At 44.5% G+C, this 24,448-nt stretch overlaps 1 protein-coding gene across 2 annotated transcripts in view; it reads left to right on the top strand.

Annotated features, from left to right (window-relative positions):
* The window catches only part of LOC120063186 (E3 ubiquitin-protein ligase DTX1-like), a 67,464-nt gene extending 43,016 nt beyond the window's left edge, over window positions 1-24,448 (top strand). The window contains exons 4-11 of one of the 2 annotated variants that reach the window (XM_039013395.1): window positions 3,312-4,092; window positions 16,049-16,110; window positions 16,384-16,545; window positions 18,998-19,059; window positions 19,190-19,348; window positions 19,721-19,882; window positions 21,134-21,223; window positions 21,359-24,448. In XM_039013395.1, coding sequence (XP_038869323.1) covers window positions 3,312-4,092; window positions 16,049-16,110; window positions 16,384-16,545; window positions 18,998-19,059; window positions 19,190-19,348; window positions 19,721-19,882; window positions 21,134-21,223; window positions 21,359-21,583 — 1,703 coding nt within the window. In that variant the 3' untranslated portion in view covers window positions 21,584-24,448. Of the gene's footprint in view, window positions 1-3,311; window positions 4,093-16,048; window positions 16,111-16,383; window positions 16,546-18,997; window positions 19,060-19,189; window positions 19,349-19,720; window positions 19,883-19,960; window positions 20,336-21,133; window positions 21,224-21,358 lie in introns of those variants that run through there. The other variant, XM_039013396.1, reaches the window with a different exon arrangement.

Here is a 24,448-nt window from a genome sequence, read left to right as displayed (position 1 = left end):
AATGGGACCGCTGTTTTGTTGGGCAAGGACATCTGGAGGATGTCATGAGGAGGAGGATGGGACGGGGGAGAGGGGAGGAGAGACTTAGGAGGGAAGGGAGAGACCGGTGCCAAAGGCACATAGGGTCAGACAGGAAGTGACCACTCTCTCTCGCCGTTTCCTGTCAGGAAGAGCATAGAGGGTCGGCTGGGTCGCACGGAGAGCATCAACAACTCTGCCTCAGTCTTTGGGCTGGAGCCATTATATATACAACAGTAAATTACTGCATGAGACCGACAGCCATATAAGGTGCTGCAAGGTTGTTCATGCTGTATGTGAGTGGAGCTTCCTGTTATGGTTCCATGTGATTACTGCACTGTTCTGACCTTCACTCTCTCCTTGAGGCCCTATCTAACCCGAGTCACTACCACAGCATAGAAATGCGCACAGTAGAGCAGATACAGTCCCTCAGCTAGATGGTTAGCTCTTGTCTGTTTGACGTTCCTATGTTTCTTCTTTTGACAGGTTATATCTGTCACGCCCTGATCTGTTTCACCTGTTCCTGTGATTGTCTCCACCCCCTCCAGGTGTCACTTATTTTCCCCAGTGTATTTATCCCTGTGTTTCCTGTCTCTCTGTGCCAGTTTGTCTTGTATGTTTAGTCAAGTCAACCAGCATGTTTTTCCCCTACTCCTTTTTGCTATTCTCCTTTTTCTAGTCCTCCCGGTTTTGACCCTTGCCTGTTTCTGGACTCTGTACCTGCCTGCCTGACCATTCTGCCTGCCTTGACCACGAGCCTGTCTGCCACTCTGATCTGGTTTTGACCTTTTTGCCTGTCCACGACCATTCTCTTGCCTACCTCTTTGGATTATTAAATATTGTAAGACTCCAACCATCTGCCTCCTGTGTCTTTATCTGGGTCTCGCCTTGATAATATCCTGGGGTTTATATGTGAGGTATATGATTTATGGTCTGGAATAGGAGGGGTAATGTATTCACAAATTGGCACCTGGTGAGGGATTATCCCTCATGGGAATGTCATGGCCCTACATCATATCCTGTTGGAGTAATTAGCTGTAATAACCAGGTAACATGATTTCCAATCAAACCTCCATTTGGGCATGTCACCGTTTATAGAATATATTTTAGCAATTTTGTGTATGTTCTCTACATTAGCTTCCATTAGGGCCTATGAAAGCCTAATTGGCTCTTAAAGGAAGATAATGTTTATAGGGCCCTATAAAATCTGGTATACAGAATGCGGACAGAGTCCAGACATTAAAACGGAATTCAACAAAATAAAAAAATGAATTGAACTTAGTAAGGAAATCAACTAAATGTATTGAAAATGAATTAATTTGCCAAAGTTTATCATAAGACATGAACAGAATGCATCAGTGATTCGTATTTCCTGCGACGTTCTGAAGAGGCAACGAGAATCCCCCACCTGTGTATGTGCGGTGCGCACAGCTACCATTTTGTGTAGCAGTTAGCGATGAGGCTAACGAAAAGTCTTCTGGTAGATGGAAAGGCTTTACCGAAAACCTTCTCAGTTAAATGTTAACTAGCTACAATGTAGCCTATGCCTACCTGGCAGAATTATATCATGATTATTTGCGTCAATCCAGTTGGTATTTGTTTCGCAAACTCTACCAACACATGTGCGCTACAAAAACACCCGCTGGAATTAAAGGGTTACTACACCCAACAATGTAAATAAAATAACAAAATATCCCAGACCTCAAAAGTGGTCTCCTGATGTGGTTTAAACATTGTTGTGGACTTAGAACATCCAAATGTGTTGTTTTTCTATTTATTTTTTTAAAGTGTGATTTTTTTTAGGGTGGAAACCTGAAAAAACAGGGGGAAAGGAAACCTTGAAAAACAAAACAGATTTTTATAGGGCCCTATGTTTATATTTCCTTGGTGAAGCTAAATTGATGCCCAGCAGATAAACAGTCTCCACATCATCAAATATTTATAAGGCTAGTGTTAGTTAACTCAGCGTTTAACAAGAGAGTGTGGTGCTGCTGCACATCCATTGATTGGGTCTGAGACGTGAGAACACACACACACACACACACACACACACACACACACACACACACACACACACACACACACACACACACACACACACACACACACACACACACACACACACACACACACACACACACTGCCTAACAGGGAGAAAGAGAGAATGTTTGTCTGTTGCATGTTAATGTATCCCACAGGAGAGAACACTAAGTGATAAAAGCCTACTCTGTAGAAGAGCTGTTCACTCCATCTCATCCTCTATCCCCACCTGAGGCTCTGGGTATACTACTGTAAATCAACATGCTGGATGAGTAATTGGTAGTCAGGAGTGAAACAGTGAATAAGTGATACAGTGAGTGAGCTCATTGAATGGATGAAACAGTGGTAGCTATGAGTGAGTGAGTGTGAATTGGTGAGTTTTATCCTAACATCAGGCATGGGAAGTAATGCATGAGGGAGAGAGTGAAGAGAGTGTGTGTGTGGAGGAAATTGAAAGTAAATCAATAGACCACTGAGGCAAGGAGAATGAGTGAAGGAATGGATGACTGACTGGCTGGGGAGGTGAGTGACAGAGGCAGCTGGCTGTGTGTCTGTGTGCAGAGGTTCTCAGCAGCCTTCCAAATGAAATGAGCTGCCAAGCCAAGTCCTTTAGCACAGTTTGCGGCAGAGATTCAAGGTCAGTGCTGCTGATTCTGCTGATGCGTTTTATTCTCTGGTGCCAGTGATGCTGTGCTGTATGGCTGGGGGGCCACAGCCTTTTACGCCAGCCTTTCCCCCCACCACACACACGTCCTTCCTTCCATTATCACCCTGGTGTTCCACTGCAAGTTAGTGTGCATTTAGCTGTTAAATTAAATGGGGGAAGGGTGGTGGTGGTGGTCCTAGCCGTAGAGCCTGGATACCCTTGCTGGTGTGCTGCGTAGCAGGCAGGAGCGGGATGGGGAGAGGTGTCCTGATTTCCCATGTGACCACAGTAATTGTGTTATATTGGAGGTGGGGGCTGTGAGGCCATCAGCAGGAGGGCAGGGTTACACCTCTGTCTCCCCCTCCCCTTCTTCTTCCTCAACACAGAGACATGTAGAAAATTATGACTGTCATTTTCACATATTAGAATCTGGGTTACTTTTTGATTTTGAAGCATGCTTGGCCAATTTATTCAATGAGTTATACATTTAAATTCATGATTATTTAAACAAAAAGTTGTTTGAGATCTTGGTAAGTGAATCATCTATGATGGATACGTACAGTAGTTCTTTCCTCTGACCTCCTATCCTCTCGCTCTCTCCCTCCAGGCACCATGAGGCCGGTCCACAGGAACTTCTATGAGCCGTCGTCAGCCCCGGGGAAGGGTGTGGTGTGGGAGTGGGAGAACGACAGCGGCTCCTGGACGCCCTACGACATGGAGATCTGTGTGACCATCCAGAACGCCTATGAGAAGCAGCACCCCTGGCTGGACCTGACCTCTCTGGGTTTCTGCTACCTCATTGACTTCAACAGTATGGTCCAGACCAACCGGCAGAGCCAGAGGAAACGCCGCCTGCGCCGACGCATGGACCTGGCCTACCCTCTCATCATGGGCTCCATCCCCAAGTCCCAGTCGTGGCCTGTGGGCGCCAGCTCCGGCCAACCCTGCTCCTGCCAGCAGTGCATTCTAGTCAACAGCACGCGGGCCGCCTCCAACGCCATCCTGGCCTCTCAGCGCCGTAAGCTGTACGGAGGGGCCGCAGGAGCTCCAGGGGCCACAGGCACGCTTAATGTGGTACGGCAGAGTAACACTTTCGCTGGAACCACACTCTGGTCCCCAACCTCCGGTGCCGGGAGCAACAACATACAGCATAACAACATAAGTGCAGGAAGTGGCCAAGCTAAAGCTGAACAGGTGCAGTCGCCCCTGTCTAGTTCCAACTTCCCTTGTTCCCCGGCACTGCCGTCCCTTCCGCTTGCACATGGCCACTCCCACACCCATGCACACTCCCACGGCCACCATGTCATCATCAACGGGCAGAACAACCTGAACCGGCCGGGAACCCAGCGCATTTCCATGGGCACTGCTAGAGGAGCCATCCCACCAGGGTAACCAGGATTCATTTTGATTACATTCCACCAAAACCACATCTCTTTCAGTATGAACATTAGAATAACACACAAGCAGTAGGGACATAACAAAAGCACATTCAGTTAGTCTATAGATTGCTTTTTCAATGAGATGACAATAGATGAAAGCAATTTGAAGGTAAAAAATGTAAATAAGAACACCATCTCGCTCTGTCTGTCTACCTGTCTAATGTGCCATACAGTTTTAGAATACCTCTGCTGACATACTGCATACAGCGTATGTGTCTGGTGCATTGTGTTGTGTTGCATCACATTATGTCTCTTTGTCTCTCTCTCTCTATCTCGTTCTCTCTATCTCGCTCTCTTTCTTTCTCTCTCTCTCACCCTTTTTTTTCTCTCTCTCGATCTCGTTCTCTTTCTCTCTTTCGCCCTATCTCTCTTTGTCTCTCTTTGTCACTCTTTTCTAACTCTATGTTGTGTGTCTGCTGATTTACTGCACTTCTTGTTAACTGGGTGATCAATGGCTCTGCAGTGGGAGCTCCAGGTCCTGGGTGCATTGACAGCTCTACTGCCTCTCCTCTCCTCTCCTCTCCTCTCCTCTCCTCTCCTCTCCTCTCCTCTCCTCTCCTCTCCTCTCCTCTCCTCTCCTCTCCTCTCCTCTCCTCTCCTCTCCTCTCCTCTCCTCTCCTCTCCTCTCCTCTCCTCTCCTCTCTCTGCACTGGGGAGTGTGGGGAACTGTTCTGCTCTACATTTGAATCTTAGCATGGTTGTCCTGGATATCAAGCTTACACTTGCCTCAATAGACTCCAAATAGCTGTTTTCTGCTCAATGCCTCTAATTTTACCCAGTAATTTTTTACCACACAGTAAGCTATGTGTCATTATATTCTATGCTGAACACTGTATGTGTGTTCTGTTGTTTGTGTGTGTGAAGGTGTGTTCTTGTGGAAGTGTATGCCTGTGTGTGTGCGTGTGTAAAGCTGTGCTCCCATGTAGCTGTGGAAACCCATTTGCCATGGAGGCAGAGATACACTGGGGAGAGGTGAATAATGGATCAAGGAAAAATGGGAGCTTGAGCAGAGCGATCCGACCCGAGAGCAATTTAGTGAAGGGAACTAAAGGAAAGTAGTGTCTAGAACTGTAACCAATACCGCTGTTCCTATCCTGTTTTCTTTACTAAAATGAACCCTCTGGTGATCTCATTTCATTCCATTTCCCTTTCACAGCTTATGGGGAGAGACACAGTTAGACAGTATGTATTGAAATGATACTGTCCTTCAGGCAGACTTCACAAGGCCTAGTTCTGTGTAAGGGAATGTGCGATGTTGGCAGTTCATGGCAACACATGACTGAGTGGACAGGTGGAGGCTGGAAACCTGAACATGTGAAACAGGCAATAGTGTATTATTATTATTGTGTGTGTGTGTGTGTGTGTGTGTGTGTGTGTGTGTGTGTGTGTGTGTGTGTGTGTGTGTGTGTGTGTGTGTGTGTGTGTGTGTGTGTGTGTGTGTGTGTGTGTGTGTGTGAGTGTGTGAGACAGCTGAGAACCCCTGTAGTGATTTTTAAGGGTCCTATCAAATCAGAGGGCTGGAGTGGATGGAGTGCTCGTTTCTCACCTCTCTGCGCAGTGGGCGGGAGGGAGCTGTGAGAGGCTGTGGGAGACGACTGAGAGAAAAAATGGAGCGAGACAGAGTGAGAAAGAGAAAGGGTTGAGGTGGAGAACAACATTTCCCAGGCGTGTGGCTCTACACACACAGGATGAGTGTGGTTAACAACTACACACACAGGAGGACACAGGCACATGAACACCCTCACATATTCCCACCAGTGCATTGCAGACAGATAACACAGAAACCCACGCAGAATAGAAACATTTCAAGTTTTTTTTCTCATACACCCACACCCAAATCTCACTTGTTTTATATACCCTATAACTACCTCATAAACTCACTGCGTCTTTCTGTTCTCTGTGCTTATTTTGAAACCCACTCAGGGTTGATGGTGTGAAATAGCTGACAAGAAAACATGCGTCTTATCTGATGTTGCAGTAATTCTCTCCATAGTAAATGTTCAAATAACATGTTCCCTCCTGCAGCACTGTATGAATTTCACACATGCTGGTAGTAGGCAGGTGCTATATTACACATCTATACACATTGTAAGCTGTCACCAGTGACAAAGACTGCAGTTTAAATAATAACCTTGTGAGAACATGTAGGTGTTTATAATTTGTATTTACTTATTTCACCTTTATTTAACCAGGTAGGTCAGTTGAGAACAAGTTCTCATTTACAACTGCGACCTGGCCAAGATAAAGCAAAGCAGTGCGACAAAAACAACAACACAGAGTTACACATAAACAAACGTACAGTCAATAACACAATAGAAAAATCAATTTACAGTGTGTGCAAATGTAGAAGAGTAGGAAGGTAAGGCAATAAATATGCCATGGAGGCGAAATAATTACAATTTAGCATTAACACTGGAGTGATAGATGTGCAGATGATGATATGCAAGTAGAGATACTGGGGTGCAAAAGAGCAAGAGGATAAGTAACAATATGGGGATGAGGTAGTTGGGTGTACTATTTACAGATTGGCTGTGTACAGGTGCAGTGATCGGTAAGCTGCACTAACTCCTGATGCTTTATTAAGTTAGAGAGGGAGATATAAGACTCCAGAGCTTCAGTGATTTTTGAAATTCGTTCCAGTCATTGGCAGCAGAGAACTGGAAGGAATGGCGGCCAAAGGAAGTGTTGGCTTTGGGGGTGACCAGTGAAATATACCTGCTGGAGCGCATGCTACGTATGGGTGCTGCTATGGTGACCAGTGAGCTGAGTTAAGGCGGGGCTTTACCTAGCATAGACTTATTGATGACCTGGAGCCAGTGGGTTTGACGATGAATATGTAGTGAGGGCCAGCCAACGAGAGCATACAGGTCGCAGTGGTGGGTAGTATATGGGGCTTTGGTGACTAAACGGATGGCGCTGTGATAGACTACATCCAGTTTGCTGAGTAGGGTGTTGGAGGATATTTTGTAAATGACATCGCCAAAGTCAAGGATCAGCAGGATAGTCCGTTTTACGAGGGTATATTTGGCAGCATGAGTGAAGGAGACTTTGTTTTGCGAAATAGGAAGCCGATTTTAGATTTAATTGTGGGTTGGAGATGCTTAATTTGAGTCTGGAAGGAGAGTTTACAGTCTAACCAGACACCTAGGTATTGGTAGTTGTCCACATATTCTAAGTCAGAACCTTCCGGAGTAGTGATGCTAGTTGGACAGGAGGGTGCAGGCAGCAATCGGTTGAAGAGCATGCACTTAGTTTTACTAGCATTTAAAAGCAGTTGGAGGCCTCGGAGGGAGGTAGGAGTTAGTTTAATGAGCTAGTTTACGCCTGGATAATTTCAGGCTTAGTCTGAACATGGTTGTTGTAATGTAGTCATGATTATCAGAGGTGGAGTAGAGCTTGCCTGGCTACCCAGACTCCTTGCTCCGGCCAAACGTTACGCCATGCACAGGGATGTTAGTTTCTTCTCTGCAATGAACGCATTCGGGTTGGTCTGATTGGTCCAGAAACCGATGGGTTTGGCCAGAGCCAGAACACAGGCAGGTAAAGCGACAGTTTGAAAAGTCGTCAGTGGCTTGATATTCTGATTGGTTAGGGACGATCCAATCAGTGATGACTTTGTTTTGTACAATGACCCTCGTGCGCCTCGTCACCACAAACAACTTCCATGGAGGCAGTCTCAGACTAAAGTATGTAGCGAACGACAGAGCAGCGGAAGAATTTGTGTTTATATATACATTACCAGTCAAAAGTTTGGACACACCTACACATTCAAGGGTTTTTCTTTAGTTTGACTATTTTCTACATTGTAGAATAATAGTGAAGACATCAAAACTTTGAAATAACAAATTTGGAATCATAGTACCCAAACAAATCAAAATATATTTTATATTTGAGATTCTTCAAAGTAGCCACCCTTTGCCTTGATGACAGCTTTGCACACTTTTGGCATTCTCTCAACCAGCTTCATGAGGTAGTCACCTGGAATGCATTTCAATTAACAGGCGTGCCTTGTTAAAAGTACATTTGTGGAATTTCTTTCCTTCTTAATGAGTTTGAGCCAATCAGTTGTGTTGTGACAAGGTAGGGTTGGTATACAGAAGAGAGCCCTATTTGGTAAAAGACCAAGTCCACATTATAGCAAGAACAGCTCAAATAAGCAAAGAGAAACAACAGTCCATCATTACTTTAAGAAATGAAGGTCAGTCAATCAGGAAAATGTGAAGGACTTTGAAAGTTTCTTCAATTGCAGTCACAAAAACCATCAAGCGCTATGATGAAACTGGCTCTCATGAGGACCGCCACAGGAAAGGAAGACCCATAGTTGCCTCTGCTGCATAAGATACGTTCATTAGAGTTTCCAGCCTCAGAAATTGCAGCCCAAATAAATGCTTAACAGAGTTCAAGTAACAGACACATCTCAACATCAACTGTTCAGAGGAGACTGTGTGAATCAGGCCTTCATGGTCAAATTGCTGCAAAGAAGATCTCTGCATGCGAGATCATCCGTTCATCCGATCTCTGCAAAACTAATTGAGTCATCTATTGCCTGTAAGCTCGATAAATTATTATATATATTTTCAAAGAAGTGTGGATCATTTGGACCATATAGATTAATGAGCCAAATCTGTTTATGGTCCAATCGAACAGTTTGCACACTGGGTTCAAAATGATTGTTAATTAATATCGTCACCCCTTTCAAGTTTCTTTGCCTACGGGAGAAATATATTTCGTCCCCCCAGTCCCTTTCCCATAAAACTTTGTCTAAAGGGGTGATGATACTGTTCAAAAGTTTGGGGTCACTTAGAAATTTCCTTATTTTTGAAAGAAAATCAAATTTTTTGTCCTTTAAAATAACATCAAATTGATCAGAAATACAGTGTAGACATTGTTAATGTTGTAAATGACTATTGTTGCTGGAAACGGCAGATTTTGTATGGAATATCTACATAGGCGTACAGAGGCCCATTATCAGCAACCATCATTCCTGTGTTCCAATGGCACGTTGTGTTAGCTAATCCAAGTTTATCATTTTAAAAGGCTAATTGATCATTAGAAAACCCTTTTGCAATTATGTTAGCACAGCTGAAAACTGTTGTTCTGATTAAAGAAGCAATACAACTGGCCTTCTTCAGACTAGTTGAGTATCTGGAGCATCAGCATATGTGGGTTCAATTACAGCCTCAAAATGGCCTGGAACAAATAACTTTCTTCTGAAACTCGTCAGTCTATTCTTGTTCTGAGAAATGAAGACTATTCCATGCGAGAAATTGACAAGAAACTGAAGATCTCATACAACGCTGTGTACTACTCCCTTCACAGAACAGCGCAAACTGGCTCTAACCAGAATAGAAATAGGAGTGGGAGGCCCCGGTGCACAACTGAAAAAGAGGACAAGTACATTAGAGTGTTTAGTTTGAGAAACAGATGCCTCACAAGTCCTCAACTGGCAGCTTCATTAAATAGTACGCGCAAAACACCAGTCTCAACGTCAACAGTGAAGAGACGACTCCGGGATGCTGGCCTTCTAGGCAGAGTTCCTCTGTCCAGTGGCTGTGTTCTTTAGCCCATCTTAATCTTTTCTTTTTATTGACCAGTCGGAGATATGGCTTTTTCTTTCCAACTCTGCCTAGAAGGCCAGCATCCCGGAGTCGTCTCTTCACTGTTGACGTTGAGACTGGTGTTTTGCGGGTACTATTTAATGAAGCTGCCAGTTGAGGACTGATCGTCTTTTGAGGACTGATCGTATTTTCTTATTATCTGTTAAACCATTACATTTATAACTAGCTGTACTTATTTCACCACCTACCATAATGAGATACAAGTTTTGATTATACTTACCATAATATATGTTTGAAAACTTACCATTAAGAAGTACCATGATAATTGAATGTTTATATAGCTGTACCATGATATTTGCACTGTTAAGCATACTGCAGCGGTGACTAAGTAAACCTCTAATTGTCCTCTAATATTCCACCTGCTAAAACCTCTCCCCCATCCCAAGTTGGGTTGTCATCCCAGTGGCTGGCTGACCACCCCTTTACACATGGATCCTAGGGTCTTCAAGAGATAGGGGCCCATCCTTTAAAAAGAGCACATGGTGCCACCTACATTACAGATTCAGATTTGCAGCGGAATAATTTTGTGCTTGTCTTCAGGCTAGTAAAGAGCATCACCTACTGGTCTGGCTAGGCATGTCACATTTGCTTTTCATATTGGGTTTCCACGGTTTTCATCTGCTATTCACTTTCCAACTGGCCTTTACTTTTGATCTTCTGTACCTGAATCATAAATGTCAGAAGGTGTATCAGTAAAAACAACCTCAGAACTACGAACACATTCATCCAAAGGAGGAAGAAAGTGGAATTTAATAGATGTTTGTGTTCCAACAAGGCCTTTGATTCTCTGCCTATCTGGAGTGTACAGAGCACTCCTCTTATGAATGTTTCCTCTGTGATCATACCACAATGTTAAACTCAAAACTTGCCATATATTTGGACATTGAGTTTCTCAGGGAGTTTTACAGTTATAGTAAAGGACAGAGAGGCAGTTTGCAGGTGATTTCTTTTGTAATTTCAACATCAGAAAGCCACTTCCTCATCTCAACTTCCTCAATTCACTTCCGCATTAGAGAGCACAGAGAAACACAATCTAAGGTTTTGTGCTCTCGGACAGGAAATGATCTGTGTATGTGCTAAAGATGGCTGAAGGGGATACATGGTAAGAGAGATCCTTTCTACTTGCACTACTAGATGTTTGATAATGAGGCTGTGAATAGTACTTTACTATGCAATTGCCCAGCAGTTCTCTCTGCCCTTGGCTGAGTGAGTAGGGTTTGTTTTGGCACTCATGTCTCCTTGTGTTAAGTGATTATTACCAATGTTGTCCTCTGTTCAGACTGGAGAGCAGAGCTAGCTCTCTAAAGAGTGGAAGCCAGTGGACAAGGCAGGGATTACACAGCCGTGTGTGTAGCCTGCCCTTCTCTGCTCTCCACTAGACCCCCTAGCCCTATCTCAGCCCTGTCTCCATTAGGTAGAATTAAAGGAGAAACAACTGAATAAATCACGAAGGACCATCCAGACCAAACCGATGCTATGTAAGAGATGCTCTGTGTCATTATTGCTTATTTGTCTGTTTTGAGAGTGCTTTGTAAAGTGCATTACTGATGTTGTTCTCTTCCCCTGGGCATAACCGGGGGCAGGGTCTGCCTTCCTCTCCCAGTCCTCCACCACATCAATATGCGATTAAGCACTTTTTGAGTTTTCTCCTCTCCTCCTCCCTGTCTTCCTGGTGCATGATAAACAGACGATGAGATATAAGGGCTCCGTCAGCACTTCTGTAACTGGGCCTAATTTGGTCTCTGTATCCGGAGGAAATCACATTGCTCTCAGCCTAATTAATTCCTGCTCAAGTCAGGCTGGAGAGTCAGTCTGGGAGAGAGGGGGGGAGAAGGAATAGAGGAGAAGAGAGGGATGGAGGAGAGGAAGGGTAGACAGGACTGTGATAAGGGAACAGAGGATGAAGAGAGTGATAAGGGTTTATGGAGTGAAAGAGAAAAAGAGGTTACTGGGTCTGTACTCACTCATGGAATTTACTTGAAAGTGAAATACCAGAACACTCCTGTGGTATTGTTTTACTGTACTGTACATTTGTAAGGTACTACCTCCTGATTAAATCTGAACCCCAGTTTTAATAATAGATGGAAGCAAAATGATCAGCTAAATGATCAGTAGATCTTAGGAGTGACTGCGAGGCTTTTATGTGTGCAGCATGGCATCCAGCTGTGGACTCGTGACCATGTCCCTGCCCACACAGGGAGAGGAGCAGAGGGGGGATGTAGGTCAGCAGTGGCCCATCGCATGAATCCCAGCCCTAGCCCCAGCTGCAGGAAGGACCAGGTCACTGGCCCCAGAGACGGTCCCTTCCCTGAAACAGGTCAATGATAAAGAGCAGAGCAGAAGAGGGATATTATAACCCTGCATATGCTTACAGATTACACCCTGAATGTTGTCAGTACTTCAACCAAAACCTAATATTAAAAAAAGGATCTTGAGTGAACAAATAACACAAAAATGTGACACTTATTTCATTTTTCTGCAACACTCAATTCCCCTTTGTGAAAAAGTAATTGCCCCCTTACTTTCAATAATTGGTTGTGCCACCTTTAACTGCAAGCAAACGTTTCATGTGGTTGTTGATCAGTCTCTAACATCACTGTGGAGGAATTTTGGCCCACTCTTCCATGCAGAACTGCCTTAACTCAGCGACATTTGTGTGTTTTCAAGCATGAACTCCTTGTTTCAGGTCCTGTCAAAACATCTCAATCGGGTTTAGGTCTGGACTTTAATTAGGCCATTCCAAAACTTTGCATTTGTTGCTTTTCAGCCATTCTGATGTAGACTTGATTGTGTGTTTTGGATCATTGTCTTGCTGCATGACCCAGCTGTGCTTCAGCTTCAGCTCACAGACGGATGGCTTAACATTCTCCTGTAGAATTCTGTGATACATAACAGAATGAATGATTCCTTCAATGATGGCAAATTGTCCAGGTCCTGAGGCAGCAAAGCATCCCCAGACCATCACATTACCACCACCATATTTAACCATTATTATGATGTTCTTACTGTGGAATTGATTTGCACTTTTCTCACCGAAGTACGTTCATCTCTAGGAGACAAAACGTGTCTCCTTCCTGAGCGGTATGACGGCTGCGTGGTCCTATGGTGTTTATACTTGCATACTATTGTTTGTACAGATGAACGTGGTACCTTCAGGTGTTTGGAAATTGCTCCCAAGGATGAACCAGACTTGTGGAGGTCTACAATTTTTTTTTCTGCGGTCTCGGCTGATTTCTTTTGATTTTCCCATGATGTCAAGCAAAGAGGCACTGAGTTTGAAGGTAGGCCTTGAAATACATCAACAGGTACTCTTCCACAAATGATGTCAATTAGCCTATCAGAAGCTTCTAAAGCCATGACATCATTTTTTGGAATTTTCCAAGCTGTTTAAAGGCACAGTCAACTTAGTGTTGTAAACTTCTGACCCACTGGAATTGTGATACAGTGAATTATAAGTGAAATAATCTGTCTGTAAACAGTTGTTGGGGAAATGACTTGTGTCATGCACAAAGTAGATGTCTTAACCAACTTGCCAAAACTATAGTTTGTTAACAAGAAATTTGTGGAGTGGTTGAAAAGCGAGTTTTAATGACACCAACCTAAGTGTATGTAAACTTCATACTTCAACTGTATGCAAAAACATGCTTTTTTGAATTTTGACTAACGTTAGTAGCTAGTAGCCTAGTCAAGGATGCGTCATTCATTTGTCACACTAAACTTGTTATACTAAACTTGTTACAGAGCAAGCGGAACAATAGTAAACCTTGAATTCTTTGGTTGAAAATATCCCTCTGGTGTCCAAGTTGACCTATTTTAAGATTTTACTTAGCTAGGCAAGTCAGTTAAGAACAAATTCTTATTTACAACGACTTGTAAAGCTCCCCCAGCCAAACCCTCCCATAATACGGACGACACTGGGCCAATTGTGCACTGCCGTATGGGACTCCCGACCATGGCCAGTTGTGATACAGCTCAGGGTTGAACTCGGGTCTGTAGTGCAATGTACGATGTAGCACTGCGATGCAGTGACTTAGACTGCTGCGCCACTCGGGAGGCCACCGGTTGGTGGATATAAAGTCTAAGATCTTTGGTTGGCTGATGAAGAATTTCTTATGGGAATAATCATGGCCAGTTGGTTGTGTTATCATAGGGCTAACTGTGCCAGGTTATCCCATGGGAGCAGATAACAAGAAATATTCTATCACATTTTTCTATTTTATTTGGCTGATGCGGATTTTAAGACGTAGAAAAAGTTTAAACTTTTTTGATGTTTGCAAGTGTGGACCAGGTGTTACTAAGAATAACTCGAGGGTCTTGTTAATTAAAAGCTTAAAGTTGGAGTTACTAGCTTCCCATATTTAGAAATTAAATGTGGCAAGAAATGCTGTTGTGTGTTTTTGTGCAACAAGAGTTTATATGGTTGAATGATCTCATGATGTTAAAACATTATGCTTACAAATGCTGTTACACTTACACTGTCTCAAGGTGCACTAGCGTGTGTGTATGCATGTGTGTGTACATGTGTGTGTGACAGTGCCAAGGGCTCTTTTATATGTTGCTCTCTCCTGGTGAAAATGTATTGTTTAATCACAAACACTCTCCATGAAATTCCTGAATTATACATGTGTTTCAAGAGGCAGACACTCTTGATTTGAGATACTGTAAGTGCATGTTTAAATATAGGGAGGAATTCTCCCCGTGGGCAATGCCTAATTTGTTTTCTTTGAAAATGCCTGATTGTCTGCTTGAGCTGATTTGCCAGTTTGAGGCGCTGTGTACAGCACGCACTGCAGACATGCCAGCACAATACTCTTATTGGCTCTTGGCCTTTCTCCAACACAATACATACGTTTTTTCGGCCTTCCTGAGCATAAATGGACCACACATGCACACAGCTGTCTGACATGCATCATGCTATAGTATAGGCCATTACCCAGCTAGCTGACCTTGTCCTGGCCGCAGCTTCATATCTCTACTCCTCTATGTAGCCTAGCCTGCATATCGCTACACTAGTTCCCCTGAGAATGAGTGGAGATAAGGCAGATCAGACCCAGAGTGTCCAGGACACGTGGGCCTTTGTTAATTCTGTAGAGCTCATTGAAGGGCTCCCCTGGCACAGGAACACAGGGTCTGCTCACATCAAAGCAGCCTTTTGTTAGGGATTTGTGAGGGAGGTGCTGAAGAGATACTGGGCTAAGGGTCCTGGACACTGCCTGTACATGGAGGAGAGAGACAGAGATGGAGAGAGAGAGGCCGGTGGGAGGGGCTGGTTCGTGTGGAGCACATCTAGTCTGAGCTGCTATTGGGGGAAGGGATCTCTTAGATCAATGGTATTAACGTTACATAATACCTTTGGGAAAGTAAGACAGTTTTATTATTCTACTCTAATTCAGTGACGTGCTTCTTGCATGTACTGAAATACTGTGTAAGTTAATACAGGATAATAATTCAATCATCAAAGCTGCTCTTTTTTCATTGCGATCATTGCGTAAGCGCTAAACTGTTTTGGTTGTGTTGACATCAAAATGGCTTCCCTTTCTTCTATTTGGTCCTTTCCATCACCGCAGATCAGTTGTTCTTTTCTCTGCACATAGAGTAGCAGAAGCAGCAGCAAAAGAAGCTCAGCCTGCGGTCTCTAACCCTAAAGCTCTAACCCTAGCTCTGACAGGGGACCTTTCCCTGCAGTCTGGTCTGCCCTGTGTGGGAGGGCACTCCATTACCAGACTGAAGCTGAGGCCGTGGTTTCTTAAAAGGGACTTACCAACACACACTCACACTCATCTCGACCCACATGCTTTGTGCACAGCTCTCTATCACTCCTATTTTAGATGTCTTTGCGAGTAAACAACAGTGGTTGTCCTCTGTCTGTGTGTGTGTGTGTGTGTGTGTGTGTGTGTGTGTGTGTGTGTGTGTGTGTGTGTGTGTGTGTGTGTGTGTGTCTGTGTGTGTGTGTGTGTGTGTGTGTGTGTGTGTGTGTGTGTGTGTGTGTGTGTGTGTGTGTGTGTGTGTGTGTGTGTTCTCTAAGTGTCATTCTGAATCATGCTCTGGGACAGCAGTGACTGTTGATGAGTCAGGCTGTCTTGTCTGTGTTTGTGGTGTAGTTGCTAGCTAGGACACGTGACGTGACCATGGACTCTTTCGCACTATGGCGTCATATTCTACATCTGTGTAAGTGTGGCCATTCTGACTGAGAAAGTACAGTACTTTATAACAGTGAACTGTAGTGTCATTATGTTTAGTTTTCTGAAAACCGGATGATTTCATATTGGACGTTTTTCTCTCTGCAGGGTCCCGGCCCTCCCTGTTAAGAACTTGACTGGCTCTGGACCAGTTCACCCAGCAATTGCAGGTAATGGTTCTATTTTTCTTCTCTTTTGCAATACATTTTATTTTTTATTCCCGTAGGCTGCATCTACACGAGTGCTTTAGTTTTCGCATTCCATTCTTAGTCATAATACTAAACCAACATGGCTCTTTTCTTTCCTGTATGTGTGTGTGTGTGTGTGTGTGTGTGTGTGTGTGTGTGTGTGTGTGTGTGTGTGTGTGTGTGTGTGTGTGTGTGTGTGTGTGTGTGTGTGTGTGTGTGTGTGTGTGTGTGTGTGTGTGTGTGTGTGTGTGCCAGGTATGACAGGTATCCTGATGTGTGCTGCTGGCCTGCCTGTGTGTCTGACCCGGGCCCCTAAACCCATCCTGCACCCGCCGCCCATAAACAAGAGTGACATGAAGCCTGTGCCCGGGGTCAATGGCATCCGCCGCAAGACCAAGAAGAAGCACCTCAGGAAAGGTAAGTACAGGTGTAGGATCTTACTTTGATCACCCTGTTGCAGGAGAACTTTCATGCAATACAGGAAATTGTAGTGTATTTGAGGTTTAAAAAGGCTTCTGAACTTTGTAATTTCCACTTTGAAATTTTAGACTTGATTTTCCATCAAGAAAAATGTACCAACCCCTACAAAAAATGCCCAGTAATTAAAATCCATTCACATTTCCTGTTGCTGGAGGATTATTTTCCTGCTGTAGAAAACTGGCTCAAGTTAAGATCCTACATCTGTATGTATGACAGGGAGGGTTCCCATGGACACTGGAGGGGAGGGGCTGTCATGGAGTGTGAGAGGAATTCTATTGAGACATTAAGATGTTAAGTAAATCTCTCCTCTGGATAATCAGAATATCTTTATTCGCTAAGAACATTTAAACATACCTGGTATTTGACTTAGTGACTAGGTGCTGCCAGCAATAGACAATGTACAAACAGATACAGACACAAAGTCAACATACAGGATATACAGTATAAATAGGGTAAACATACAACTCTGGAGTATAAGATGATTTACAGTGATGACATACAATTTACAGAGGGGATATATCTATATATGGAGAGGTGTACATAGTGCAAATGCAGTATAGTGCAGTTATTATTATTTCACCTCATTGAAGGCAAGGTGCAGTGCTCGGCTCAATGCAAAGTCTTAATCCCTATGAGCCTGAGGGCCAGTTGGTGAGGGCCACAGTACCGGATAAGAAACTGTTCAGGAGGCAGCTGGTTTTGGTCATGATTGACTTGAACCATTTGCCAGAGGGGATTCTTTGAAGGATGGGGTGTCTGAGGTGGGTGGGGTCTGCGATGATCTTTCCTGCCCGCTTCCTTGTCCTGGAGTCGTGCAGGTCCTCGATGGAGGGCAGGTCAATCAATCAAATGTATTTATAAAGCCCTTTTTACATCAGCAGATGTCACAAAGTGCTTATACAGAAACCCAGCCTAAAACCCCCAAACAGCAAGCAATGCAGATGTAGAAGCAGGTAGCTAATGACCCTCTCAGCAGATTGAACAATGCACTCCCGATGACCCTGGCGAAGGGGAAGGGAGGGCTCACGGTCACATTCACCACATTTCATTGGCTTCCCACCACATTGAAATTAACAGAGCTATTTCCACAAGCATAATTAAGATGAAACTATTGTAGTGAGATGGGTTGATGACGATCCAGGGGTGAGATGTGGTCGCTTTAGCTAAAATGGCGCCAGGCCAATGTCAATTTGATGCCGTGGAAACCATAGGCGTCCCCGGGGGACTGCCTGTCCTAATTGGTCAGTGCATGCTGTGGGTTTTTCAGCCCTGCATCACTCTGTTCCACCCAGATGCCTCCGCCATCTCTCCCCTCCGTCCCCGGGCTGCAGACCCAGGCGGGGGCATTGGGACGGGAGGACACCACGGATTGATAGATGGGTTGCAGCCAATTGTGCCTGCATTGATGCAGCATAGCCCCCATGGAGCGAGGCAGAGAGGGAAAGAGATTTAGGGATATCCTGTTCCGGCTGCCGCTGTAAAGGAGGCCAGAGAGGCCTTTGATCTAGCAAATGAAACCATCAAAAAGGCAATGCCGGAAAATACATAATGCAGTCCTTCTCCATATCTCTCCCTCTATTGCTCTCTCTATATCTCTCTATATATCTCTCTCTCTATATCTCTCCCTCTATATCTCTCTCTCTATATATCTCCCTCTATATCTCTCTCTCTATATCTCTCTCTCTATATATCTCTCTCTATATCTCTCCCTCTATATCTCTCTCTATATATATATATATATCTATATCTCTCCCTCTATATCTCTCTCTCTCTATCTCTCTCTTTATATCTCTCCCTCTGTATCTCTCCCTCTGTATCTCCTTCTGTATCTCTCGCTGTATCTCTCCCTCTATATCTCTCTCTCTCTATCTCTCTCTATATCTCTCTCTCTATATCTCTCCCTCTATATCTATCTATCTCTCTCCATCACGTTTTCTCATCTCTCTCGCTTCTCTGTCTCTTTCCTTCTCTTCCTCCCTTCCCCCTTTCTCTCTCTCCCTCTCTCTGTTCCCCAAATGAGCAAACAAAAGTGTTGGGGGAAGAGTGCCCGCCTGTAAGCGTGTTAGAGGTGTAAGCTGTGGGTGAGCTCTGTCAGCCATACTAGCTTGGTTTCACACTGGGATTAGTTTAGTGTGTGGGTGATGGCTCATTGTTCTGTGTCACTTTGAAGGTGACCTCCTCTTCAACATCACACCCAATATTAATCATACTCTCTTATTGGACTGGTCTGTCTCATCATAATCAAGTAGGGCTATGGTACTTAAGAACCAGACCAGTCACTAGGTTTACTTAGTAGTCAAATAGACAGGATTCACTTCTCCTTATGCAGATCTATCTAGTCATGTTTTCCTTTTAACCATATGCTTTCAATGTTGTGTTTTATTGCTAGGGAAAAACCCAGAGGATGTGGTGCGGAGATACACGGAGAAAGTGAAGGTAGCCCCTGATGAGGTAAGGAGAGTCCTAGGTGACACACTTTAATACGGTTTGAAATCAATATACTGTACAGTGTATCATTGCTATGCATCCCAACCCTGCAGTCAGATACAGTAACTGGTGCCCACTCACTTTCCCTTCCCAGGACTGCACCATCTGCATGGAGAGGCTGGTGATGTCATCGGGCTACGAGGGTGTCCTGCAGCACAAGGGCATAAAGCCAGAAATGGTGGGCAAGCTTGGCAAGTGTGGGCACATTTACCATCTGCTGTGCCTGGTGGCCATGTACAACAATGGCAACAAGGTGAGAAAGGGCATTCGCGCCAGCGCTTGTTATGGTATCAATGATACCATATCGTAATATGATATTGTATAATAGCGGGTGAAATTACACATCCCATTTGATGTGGTGTTATACTTTGATATCATTCGATTAGATGAGATTAGATTAGACTAGATTGAGATCAAACTAATTCAGAAGCAGGCCTTACTCTGCCAAACACAGTTCATGCTCATTTTAATGCATAACCATGAAACAAAATGACAATTACTTGTTTTATTAAAAGTCAATTTAGTACAGAAGGTGGTTCTAGGTCCATGAAGTCACTCTAGATTAGATTCCATTTGTTTGATTAGATTAGTTTGAATATTGAACATTTAATGTGACCCTGTCCAGGATGGCAGTCTGCAGTGCCCCACCTGTAAGGCTATCTATGGGGAGAAGACAGGCACACAGCCCCCTGGGAAGATGGACTACCATGTCATCCCCCACTGCCTGCCCGGCTACCTGGAGGCCAAGACCATCCGCATCGTCTATGACATTCCTGCTGGCATACAGGTAAGCACAACTCACGACGTGCCACCCATATATCCGCCACACTCCCACGTCCACTCATCCACTGGTTCTCCTTCCTAGGTCTATTCTCTTCCATCTACGTTGGTATAAGACTGCTGTGTCTGACATGAGGATGCTTCAGAGGGTATTTGACTACGTGCTTAGTGTTGCTGAGGGGGTTGAAGTGTCCCAAAGCCGCGTGACTGCATCCTTGTAAAGAGAGAGAGAACGATTCACCTCCTCTCTTTGCAGTGGGCGGGGGCGGTCGAGAGGAGGGAAGATGGCTGCATATTTCATCCTGACTGCAGAGCGGAGCTTTAGTAGAGTCAATGACCTTTATTTTCAGAAGAGCAGGCTTAGCCTCCCTGGGGAGGGTGGAGGAAGACTATGTCTGTCTGTCCTCTGCCCTCCACACTGCAGCAGCACAACACACCACAGCCCACTCACAGTGCCCCAACACACCACAGCCCACTCACAGTGCCCCATCACACCACAGCCCACTCACAGTGCCCCAACACACCACAGCCCACTCACAGTGCCCCATCACACCACAGCCCACTCACAGTGCCCCAACACACCACAGCCCACTCACAATGCCCCAACACACCACAGCCCACTCACAGTGCCCCAACACACCACAGCCCACTCACAGTGCCCCAACACACCACAGCCCACTCACAGTGCCCCAACACACCACAGCCCACTCACAGTGTCCCACCACACCACAGCCCACTCACAGTGCCCCAACACACCACAGCCCACTCACAGTGCCCCAACACACCACAGCCCACTCACAGTGCCCCAACACACCACAGCCCACTCACAGTGCCCCAACACACCACAGCCCACTCACAGTGTCCCACCACACCACTGACCCTCCTCACTTCCCCCTTGAAACACATCTTCACTGACAGCTGTACTCTGTGGAAGAAAGTCATGAAATAGTAATGATACAGTGCATTATGAAGTAGAGTGGAGTACAATGACTATGGTGTGTCATGTCAACACATATCACCTGCATCACAGAGCATGGCAGTTACTTGTTTGCTATACAACTGGTATAAAGAACATGTTTCTTAATGACAAGTAAAAAGGTTTTGGCAGTGCCCCCCAAAATGAATGATTTGATAGAGTCAAATAAACTAGTATGACCACTAGTATAAAAGTTAATCCCAGGGGCACGTTTGACATTTCCCTCTGACTGAATGTTAAGAGAAAGAGAGGGGTTGTTTTTGTTTTTGTCCTTTGCACCAGGCCACAGAGCATCCCAACCCAGGGAAGAAGTTCAGCGCTAGAGGCTTCCCACGGCACTGCTACCTCCCAGACAATGATCAGGGCAGGAAGGTAAGACTTACAGCACTGTCTGTGTGGAAATGGGAAGGACATGTTTTCCAAAATACATTATGCAGAGATGGTGACTGCACTGTAAGCTGCTGCTGTTCCCTACAAGACTCTCATCCTCTGTCTGTCTGTCCCCAGGTCCTGAAGCTCCTGATCATGGCGTGGGACCGCCGCCTCATCTTCACCATCGACACGTCCAGCACCACGGGCGAGTCAGACACGGTGGTGTGGAATGAGATCCACCACAAGACAGAGTTTGGCTCCAATCTGACAGGGCACGGCTACCCAGACCCCAACTACCTGGACAACGTCGTGACAGAGCTGTCAGCCCAGGGGGTCGTAGAGGACAACCTGAAGGACTGAGGGGGGTAGAGAGGCCACTGAGGACCACCACCCATACAATACTCCTCTCTGACATAGAGTGGGCCTCTGCATGAAGAGGCAACATGCAGCCAAGATAACTCTATTTTACTCCCACACCCAAAACAGACCTAAAGACCCTCAGATTCTGTATGTGGCCATGAGAGCGGAGGAAATATAGCAAATGACATGATAACATCACGATTGTGTTATACTGTTATTTGCATTTACCTTAACATAACTGTAAAACTTTTCTGACTACTGTCTCTTTGTCAATGCCTTGAGCATGTGTATTTTTGGCAAAATTTCAACCTGATAGGGTAAAGGAACGTAAAGACAGGATTTGAATGAAAACTGATCTCAATGTGTATTGGCGGTTGTGGGGTTTATACATTGATGCACATCAACTGTTCATTGATTCCTCTGAGACTGGATTTTGAACCTCCTCTTTTGTACTGAAGAAGATTTAAGACTGTGACATCGTAGCATTGAAAGAGATGTCTGTTTATACTCACCACCAAACCATGTGGCCCAGAATTTGATATTGCATTTTAATGTTGACTGCACACCTGGAATCTTTGCAAAGACAGTTGGCTAGGGCTCTGAAGGCTTTAAATGTCTGTCCCGGTTTGTTCTAGTTTTATCAGATGTGTATTTTTTAATGAGTAGGGAAGTGATTTCTCAAGTTGTAGTTGGTATTTGTGTGGAAATCTTCAGGATAATTTTTATATGCAGAATTGTAAAAGCGTGATTGCTTTCCCAGTCCAATTCACACCAAATCTACACAGTTCAGCTTGTTGTGATATGCTGATGAGGTTGATAGTGAGAGTCTTTTGAAAGTGAGGCCTTTTGCTTAGTTTTAGCCTGGTGATTTTCTGCAACAAAACTGTCTGTAGATCTGAGTGGACAGTGACGGTGATGTGATTCTCAGGAAGGAGAGAGGGCATCTCTGATTGGCTACACAGGGCCGTTTCACAAAGGCTTGGCGCCACTGGCCTTTGAGTTTGTTGAAGGTTCACATGCACCTTCTGACAGAGAGACAGTCAGTTGATCTGAAGATTCAGCTGTCTCACAGTAAATGTATATTCTAACAGGGGTGCCAACCTGAGGAGGTCTTTTTAAGTTAACCTGATATAGATCCATACACAAGCATCTTACCGATCAGTTAGATGATTGTTCAAAAAATTTATGCTTCTGTAAGCTAAGATCTCAGGCAGTCGAGCAAGCCTCGCGCCACTCCAAGGTTAACCTCATTAGTTTTATTGAAACACTGGTGACGTTGACCTCTGTGAATAAGCCTGTCTTAGAAAAGGCCCAGGCATTGGAATGATGTATCACGCTCGCATCACATGTGCTTGCCTACTTGCGTGTGTGTTTGAATGTGTGTTAGTGTGTGTGTGCTGTGGCGTTAATACACTCTCTGGCTTTCTAAGGGCTTTATTTCATCCGTATTGCGGTAGTTCAGCACTACAGCGTGATTGAAATTTAAAGACAATGTTCCCGCGTTAGCAGAGACTGCATTCATGGTAAACTCCATATATGTCGGCTCAATCGGAAATGACTTTCACATTTCCATGGCGCAATCTGGAACGCCTCAGTCCTTGAACAGAGGAGCAGAACATGCTTCGCAGAGAGCGATGTCCTCTTCAAATAATGACTCTCTCCTCTGATCCATCATAGAGTAGAGTAGGCAGAGCGGCCCCCCCACACACACACACACACACACACACACACACACACACACACACACACACACACACACACACACACACACACACACACACACACACACACACACACACACACACACACACACACACACACACACACACAGAGCCTGTGATGTACGAGCCTCTGGTGTCCCTCCTGTTGAGCTGGTTGCATGATAAGCCTCTGCTGCAGACAACACCTACCCCATACTGTCTGATTCCTCTGAAGGCTCTTAGGTCTGATACTGATGTACGGGCCGCTGCTGCGTTTCCCCTTCCCTCAGCAGCTAGAGGAGCTCATTCTACAGTAGGATCACTCAGAAAGTTGTTCTATATAGTACAGTATGTGAAGCGGATGTCGCACTGGGAATTTCCACTCCCTTTGCTCCCTCCTCTCTCCCTTCCCACAGATTATTTGCCCATAAGCTAAAGAGTTCTTGAAGATTTGAGTTATTTTCCAAAAATAACAGTTAACCTTTAAGCTGAATAATTCTCTCCTCCAGTTGGATCTGACCAATTTGAAAGAGTGGGGATGTTGGTATAATCTAGAAGAGATTCATGTTGAGGTTTTATGGTGTCCCACCCACGTCACGGGTTTTGATCCTTTAAATGCTTTTGAATATCTTGGACTGAATCATAGTCTTCCGTAGCACTTTGAGGCAGCAGTTTTCTTTAATTAATCCTTTCATTTTAGGAAGATGTCTTGAAATGTATTGGCTACAAATTCAGCTGTTTTTTATGTTTATGTTTATAAACTTGTCTTGTATTGCTTCAAAAATATACGTATATATATCTATACATTTGCAGATGTGATCTACCTTTAAATGTACATGTATGCTCAATTTGAGTCATATGGTGTAAGTTTAATTTATTTTTATACTCTTCTATATATGAAAATATACACTCACATTTACCCGCCCACATCACTATACACACAGGCACATATTAAAATGAATACAGTGCCTTCGGAAAGTATTCGGACCCCTTGACTTTTTCCACATTTTGTTACATTACAGCCTTCTTCCAAAATTGATGAAAACAAACATTTCCTTCCTTTCTCTTAACACAATACCCCATAATGACAAAGCAAAAACAGTTTTTGCTAATTCATTAAAAATAAAGAAAAAGGAAATATCACATTTACATAAGTATTCAGACC

The sequence above is a fragment of the Salvelinus namaycush genome, chromosome 18, assembly GCF_016432855.1.
Source record: "Salvelinus namaycush isolate Seneca chromosome 18, SaNama_1.0, whole genome shotgun sequence".
Classification (NCBI taxonomy): domain Eukaryota; kingdom Metazoa; phylum Chordata; class Actinopteri; order Salmoniformes; family Salmonidae; genus Salvelinus; species Salvelinus namaycush.
This window is presented reverse-complemented; position numbering and strand designations above follow the sequence as displayed.